Source organism: Varroa destructor, unplaced genomic scaffold (assembly GCF_002443255.2).
Source record: "Varroa destructor unplaced genomic scaffold, Vdes_3.0 BEIS01000007.1, whole genome shotgun sequence".
In the NCBI taxonomy this organism is placed as follows: Eukaryota; Metazoa; Arthropoda; class Arachnida; order Mesostigmata; family Varroidae; genus Varroa; species Varroa destructor.
The window spans coordinates 2,961,886-2,970,182 of record NW_019211460.1 but is presented as its reverse complement, the minus strand read 5'-3'; the positions used below and the strand labels follow the sequence as shown (position 1 = coordinate 2,970,182).

The window sequence follows — 8,297 nt, the reverse complement described above, 5'->3', positions numbered from 1 at the left end:
TATATATAATATTTTGCATATCGAATAAATTTCATTTTCTAGGTAAAACGATCTGTTGCAAAAAGAAGAGGACAGAGATACGCAGTTTTCTTCGATGCGTTTTTCTTGCAATTTCTATTTCGATATTGTTTGATTCTAAAATCGTCGCGTCAGGATCTGACATCCGATACAGAAAGACGCTGTTAAATACTAAAGTACGGAGCGCATTGTATCTGCGTTCTGTCGGACGATCTATTTTACATACAAGTAAAGATTCGGATACCCTCTTAAAAGAAAACTCCATTCAACGCGGGTTAAAAAATCACCACGATAATTATTGCTATGCAAACGCAGGCTACCGTCGGTTACGTTATTGCCCACAAGCATTGATCTATATTCTTTTCGTAAAGCAGATACTAAGGAACTTGATTGTTGGAAATTCGGTCAGTTGTGTCTTCTTGTAATGATGCAATATGTAAGCTGCATTGATTATAATTAATAATAGCCATAACAGCATAACATAAGATAGGAATACTGCCTTTTGGTACACGTTTGACTGAGCTGGCGCAAAAAACCTGCAATTTTTTTCATGCTTTCGAAGATTAATTTCCATAGCTGACTACGACGATCCGAATAAAAACAACAACAGGCATATATATATATATATATATATTTCAAGGTTTACTTAAATCCGTACAGAGTCTCATCAGTTATAATCTACGTTTCTATTTGCGATCGCGCTCGTGATTTCATGATTAATTTGTTTACTATATTATCATCATCAGATCAAGTCAATTATCCGTATCAAGCGAGTGGCACAGTGAATAAGTAAATTTAATGCATTTTCGCTGACCAGCACGTAAACCGTACTTAAATGTTTCAAGTTTTACTTCCAGCATGCTATTACACGGAAAAAAACAAAAGTTTTCTATGCGCGGATTCGAACATACTCCACCACATGCCCCTAATATGTACACGCGAAAACGCTACCCACTAATCTATCACAGCATGTACATCAGATAGCCTAACGCTGTGCACGCCAGTGCACGACTGATGACAATGCGTAGCATTTTGCTAAGAGTTCTAATGATAGGGATCGAGCTTTCAGTTGCCCTACTAGTAAAAATAGGACTCACTAAGTGTGTCCAAACTCTAGAAATACATGTTCTCTGTTTCGCTGTTGCGCCATACCGATTCCAACTAGTTTTCCAAGGATGCTTGAAAGGAGGTATCATCATGTCTGCCTGGTGAGGCTGGCCGTGGACATAGGCTGGTCGATCACAGACTCCACAAAACCTATCTCTGAGGCTCGGACAGGCCAAAAAAGGAGTTGCCATTTCCATAACGAACTGCCAAGGTTTAACAACTGCATAGCTGGTCGATGTTTTTCAAGCCATACTGTGCCTAACGATGGATGAAGGAAGCGGCGCCGTAGCATTGTTCAGAGACTCTATCTAGTCGACTTTCAACAAACGACGCCTACCTCGTTTAAACAATCTGAGGCGCCACAAGAATGATCTCAATGATCTAATACATGTATGAACCAATCGAATTGTTCGACAGTACCAACTTAAAGGTTAGCCATGCGTCGAGCTGAGTAAATTTGGCGTAACATATCAATAACTTCCTGCGAGCTGAACGGAACGCTCAAATTTTTCAGCTTTTCTTCAAAGCTTTTGTGGAAGATTTATGAATGCGAAGAACGTGTAGGCGTCAGTTGTGCAATGGATGCTATATAGCAGACTGAGCGAATTATTTTGTCAAGGAGATTCACAAGATCCGTCAAGGTAAACTGTTTTGTAAAATTTATGTGACGCTTTGACGTGACTATTTTTGGGATATCCTTGAGATTCATTATAACAAAAAAACAGCTATATTTCAATCGGATGGTTTAACTGTTCTTGCCTCGACGAAAAAATTTTCTATATGACACACAATTTGCCAGAGACCTTGATTTGTCCTTTCGCTTCATTTTAGAGTTCTATTCTACTTCAAAATCAGTTTAGTACGGATAAGCCTATTGCTAACCAGGTAATCGAATTACTATACTATTGAGAGCGAAAGAAGAGAACATTTTTTTTATGTAATGTCTTATAGAAGTTATTAGTTCCCTTGTGGCTTTCTTGTTTAAATTTGTTTTCATATCAATCTTTCGTAACATTTACAGAGGCAAAAATAATCTTAGAGATTGCTGCTAGCCATCTCCAAACTTCTTTCTGCTCTTACTTATCTATTTAATTTTTTAAAATTTAATATAGTAACTAAACAAATCAGATCTAGAGTAAACGCATATTTGGTTCACCTTTCTGCATTCTCTACGGGAAGCCTGGACTCTGTTGTTCGTAGTCGAATGTTAACATCAATACACGTTTTTATAAAGACTCAAATAATAACAGCAGCACACGAGGTCCTACACAAATTTACTCTGTGAAAATGACGACATAATAACTTTTGATTTCATTGTATTTTTCAAAATTCCAAAGTTTAGTTCATACATAGATAACCCTTTAATACTACCCGGACATCGTCAACCCACGTGAAGTCGTAGCGGTTAGACTCATACATTCGTAACGACCCTGACTACTGCCTAAAGCATCCATTACAGGCTCATTGGGTTATTATAATAATATAATATAATAAAATAATTATGGCTAAAACACCCCTTTATCAACACAGTATTAAATATAAAATAGTATTAACTCAAATCAGCTCTTATATGAGGCGACCTAGAACAAACAGGTCAAGTTACAAAGTAAGAATATAGTTACAATGCAAAAGGGTAAATTAGAAAATGAAATGTTCGCTCCCAATGGCAACCGAATGCAAAGTAGGAACACGGCGCAATATAGAAACTTACGCTAATGAGCTTCCCTAGTGTTCTTCCATGCCTAAAATGATCACGGCAACCTTCAGCGGTAGAATCTTCTTAGAAGTTCGAATTTTTCGTTATTCCGCCGCCGTCCCCTTGCTACATTCAAGTTCAATTGTGTTTCACCAGATTTGTGAACTTTTTCATTTTTTGGTGACACAATAACATTTACCAATAACAAATATTCTCAAAGTACTGAGAAACTTCACAACAGAGAATCTACTATTGCGAATGAATCTGACTTCGAATATTTGCCAAATACCGATCAATTTAGAACTTCAAACCTGTCTCGTAACGTGGGTTACATTTGTTTACATTGTCTCGAACGGCGTATTCTTCCAAAACAGGATGCTGCCTCTACGAATAGAACTGAAATGGCATAGAATGAAAGAAACGGGTGTTCCGCGGTGGGTTGACTATTATTAGCTCAAGGCATTAGTAGCAGTCACAGGATCCCGTTGATAAGTATACCTTTGTTTCAATGTGATAAAATACTTTGGGAACGACCAGTTATCATGTTGTGACTTTTCCGGCAAAAGATTCTCTACGAGCACTATTCAAAAGTATCGTCACGATTTCCGTCCTGTTTCGACGTGTTCCCATTACATGTACTGCTTATTTCTTCTCTATGTTAAACAAGTACAGTAAATAGAAAAGATATACAAGGGCTCAAAATGTCGAACATGAGACGTCCTTTTCATTACGAGAACTTTTTCAGTGAATGCTACGAACTATCATTTATAAATATATATACATCCTAAAATATATCATATCATATATAATACATATCTCACTTATGAGAACTGCTATTTTTTATGCTGTATTTTCCGTCTGAGATTAACAAAAACCTTTTATTAAAAAATTATATAACATTAAACATATATATATATATATAAACATTAAAAACTTTATTCTAAATTAGCATCAACAAAGGCATTATACTTGAACAGTTTCGAACTCGTGATCAGCCTCCCGAGTAGCAAGTTCCAAATTTTAGAACGGTGCATCACAGGAACAAGATTTATACTATCATTGAAACGTATTGCTCACTGGGACCACTCCATTGTAAAAGGTGTGCTTGCTTTCACACTATTCAGGGGAAGTATTTCCTTAATGCTAATACTGTGTCTTCCCCATATGAGTAGCATTTCTTTTTTGTAAAAGCTTTCCCAACCCCCAATATCTTCGTATACGAAACGCTAGTTGAGGCCAGTCTAAAATGTACAAAGCATCCTCTTTTGCTTTGATCATGCATAGTTTTTGTCACTAGGATTTTAATTGCATCCCCCAAATATCTTTTGGACACCATTTTCGGCAGTATGACTAATGCGTAGACAATGGCCAACTAGTTTCATAATTGGTTAGACATAAGCAAATACAGCTTATAGACCATAACATCTATATGTATATATATATATATAGAAAGAGAGAGAGGTTTGTCGAAATCGAAACTTTTTCTTATATTTTGTTTCTAAGCATATCTACAAAAGCAGATGTTTGGATGTATGTATTTGAATGTGCTAGGAGCGTCATTCTTAACAGTCATGTCTTCAATATAACCATCACGTATCGTGATCGGAGCTTCAGTTCGAAACCTAAAGTGCTCACTAGCCATTTTCAAGCTATTTCTTTTTAACCTACAAACGTTTGCTATGAGTAACCGTGTATCAAGCGGTATTGACAGGTGTAAATTCATTAAAGTGCCTCTCAAATACGTCACGTATGGAAAAAAATCAAGCAGAATTAAATTTGGACTAATAGCAGGCCAAAAGTCTTAAGAAGATCGATCGTTATAGCTTATAGAGATCATTTAACGTGCAGTTGATATTTCTGACTCCAAAACGTTGGTTGATTTCAGTATAAAAAAACCGAGGTGTATCAGGAATGGCTTTGTGAGCCTTTTCGGTAAATTTCTGAGCCCGAGTACCTAATTCGGGACTTTCTGATTTGTCTCGCAGAAGACTTCCTCGAATTTGATAGGAGACACATGGGAACTAACAATAAGTTAACTTCAGGAAAAAGAATTGCTCTTGGTGGAGTTCGTCTAGTGTTCTCTTATCTATTTCAAGGATCATTACTAATTTTCGCTCAGTTTCTGGAAGTGATACACTTTTCTTCACCTTGACGAGTTTATTGTTCTGTTCTAAGACAACTAGCTTTACTCTGTTACCAGAAATAACGGATGAACGCATGCTCGTCACAAAACACAGTTCGACAAAGTGTTACCCAATTTGAACGCACAACTTTGTATACATAGCGTATGCATATCAATGCCCTGTATCTAATGTATAAAATAAGTCGATAGAAAAAAATCCATAACATAAAAAATGATTTAAAAAAAATGCTGGAAATAGCAATCAAGGGCTGAATGACAAACATTTTATTTATTAAACATACGGTGTGAGAGTCGACAGTATGACAGTGAGCTTAGTTATTTGATATAATTAATATATTTTTACAAAACTGTACACAAAGCGGCCGAGCAACTACATGAAAAAGTGCACGGTATAGACGGTAATGCTATGATCTTCATTTTATCTTTTTTGTGCTTTGAGGTTAGACCTATTATGGGCCATTTTTGAAAGAATTTGCCAGCGGAGATGGAGATTATCATCCAGAAGGAACGTCCTAGCTCCGTTTAACGCCTGCTGCTCCTGCTGTTGTTGGGCTCGTTGTTGTCGGCCTGGTAAGGTCTAAACTTCATCACTTTAGTAGGTATCTAATGGCAAACTTTCGCGACAAACAAGCACGATCTTTGCGATTTTCTATGCAGTAAGCTAACTACGTTGAAATCTGGCAATATCAGAGTTCCCTCAGAGAGAACATAATTAAGAAGTGAAACGGTCGCTAGGAACTTAGTGAAGCTTTTTGATGATCTTCACGTGGCCCCCCTGTGAATAGCCGCCGTCGTGGTGAACAACATTGGTGTGGACTTGCTGGACAGGAGCAAGACCGCTTGAAATAGGGGCAGCGACGGCGACCGGCGCAGAAACGACCGGAGTGTCAACAGCGACTGGTAAGGCCGGGGCAGCAATTGGAGCTGCAGGAATCGTGACCGGGCTGCTAGCAAAAATTGAAGCTCCGACTGCAGCAGCATCAGCAGGCCGCGATGGTCCTACGACGTGGGTTTGTGCCTCGGCAGAGGGTTGAAGAACAATCTGTGCTGGGGCTTCAGGGGCAGCATGCGCAACTTCGACACGGGGAGGGAGTGCAGGACCGCGAACAATGTGAATAACGCGCGGGCCAGGAGCGGGCTGCTTCTGGACATTAATTACTTGGACGTTTGGGTTTTGGTGGACGAGGTGCTGAACACGATTCTGTTCTCCACGGGTCACCAGCCTAATGACAGAGCTCTGCTGGGCAGGCGCCTGAACACGAAACACTTCAGGCGCAGCGTGCCCTCCCTCAAATACGCGGATCAGCTGACGGGGTCCACGGTACTCCTCAATACGAATCTGGCGACCAGCCGAGTGAGAATGGATCTCATGAACACGTGGAGCAGACGGTCCAGCAGCAATAACCTGAGGGGCTCCGACCGACGCAGGAGCAGGAGGGGCGGGAACCAGAGCCAGAGGGGACGAGATCTGTGGGGTACTGCGGACGATGGGAGGTGCTAATGGGTAAACGGCTGGAGCAGCTGCGATGGGGGCTGCCGCCACGACAGGGGCTGCCGCTGCGATGGGGGGTGCCACTGCGATGGGGGGTGCCACTGCGATGGGGGCTGCTGCTGCGATGGGGGGTGCCACTGCGATGGGGGCTGCCACTGCGACAGGAGCCGCAGCCACCGCCGGTGCGTAACCACCGCCATTACTACTATAGCTGCTGGTTGGAACGTAGCCTGAGCTAAATCCGGCGCCACCGCTGAGATGGCCAGCGTGAACCGCAAGTGCCGACAGCGTAAGACAGACGACACTGAAAGCACGCATATTGTGGCCGATATGCACAAATAATTCTTTAGTGCTTGCCTGCGACACGAACAACATCCAGCGGACAACACACTGAACACAGAACACTGGACAAGACACCACAGCACACTACACTGACCGTATGCGCCTTGGTACAACACTTATATACGCGTAGCATTCCTGTTCGTATCGTTTTGTACATTTCATTTACTACCGAAATTGAATCTGGACCTCTTCGAAAAATAATGAGAAGATGGAGGAGAATTGATTGAATAAGGAAAGAATAGCGAGAGTAAAAAGTCTGCAGAATTCGACTCGCCCCTGCCCCTCGCTGTTGTCCCAAACGCTGCTTTGGTGATATGGACTGTGGCTAGAAAATCAATACAATACCGTCAACGTCATCTGCTAATACACTAAGCGTTGCCATCATCACGGTCATAAATAGGACGAAGATTGTCGACAGGCCGGTGAACGCCTGATGTGCTTGACAAGCCTGCAGAAACTACAGCTGGTCGCGATCCGCTTAATGTAGATGGCCTCACGTACGATGGTTAGTATATAACGTGCGTGTGTATGCCCGTCGGATAGTGTTATCGAACTACTGCGTGTACGTATGGCTTAACGCTCCTGGCATGGGTGTACTGTAAGCCCCTGCAAGTAATACACACATCAGTGGCGGGAGTACGAAAAGCAGATACATCTTAGAAACGGATCACGGCCGTCTAAGTCCGCCAGTCGCCAACCGCAGTCTTTGCCGGGTAGCGACAGCTTTCGCGTTTACGCACTGCCGACCTGCGCTGCGAAAGACGAAAAAACATAGGAGATCCTCGTTACAACAATCCCAGCATATAGCGAATAATCCTATGTCTACCCGAGACTATTCGATTGCAGTGTCAATGCTGAACGTGTTTTTGCGTCTATGTGGTTGTATGAATGTGTGTACTAGCTATATATCAGTGTTAGCATGTAGACGGGTCCATTGGCGTGTGTTTAATGCCTCTTCAAAGCATGTAATGACCTTTCACATCTCGACGTATCGGCTACGCGTAGCCGAACGCCGCGATAAGGATATCCTATAGGGGGCACTATGATGCGAGCGTCGTCCGGCCTCTTGCTTTGTCTCATCATCGTTAATTGTCGCCCAATACCATTTGATCCATTCTGATATGAGTTTCAAGTACAACTGGATCACAAAACAAGATATCGTTGGTGTGATTTGCGCGGCGTACGCGAGGTGCCTGGTCGGACAGCGCGTGTAGATAAAACAAGATAAAAACTTCTTTCATTCACATGGGTCGATACAAACGGATACGCAACAGATTCGCGATGAATTACCCATACGAACTGTGGTAAGCATTGCTATTGCGGCGTGACGGCATAAATCTGCTCTATGGCATGAGGACGAGTCACTCGGGCCCCGTCAATGCACGCGCTAGTTCATCGACTGTTTGTAAACGTGTTTCTTCAACGGCGCTAGCGATAACGATAGTAGTAAACACCAACCAGTCAGACGAGCCAACCCAAAAAATAAGCGCTTATAAAAT

At 41.8% G+C, this 8,297-nt stretch overlaps 1 protein-coding gene across 1 annotated transcript; it reads right to left on the bottom strand.

Moving 5' to 3' along the window:
• Window positions 1-5,213: 5,213 nt before the first annotated feature.
• Window positions 5,214-7,898, bottom strand: LOC111254025 (uncharacterized). Its single transcript, XM_022814452.2, has one exon. It carries the CDS (start codon window positions 6,829-6,831, stop codon window positions 5,704-5,706), a length of 1,128 nt encoding a protein of 375 aa, XP_022670187.1. The 5' UTR covers window positions 6,832-7,898; the 3' UTR covers window positions 5,214-5,703.
• Between the last annotated feature and the right edge of the window lie 399 nt (window positions 7,899-8,297).

Coding starts and splice junctions, on each gene's coding strand:
- LOC111254025 (XM_022814452.2), bottom strand. CDS start 6,831: ATGTTGTTCGTGTCGCAGGCAAGCACTAAAGAATTATTTGTGCATATC.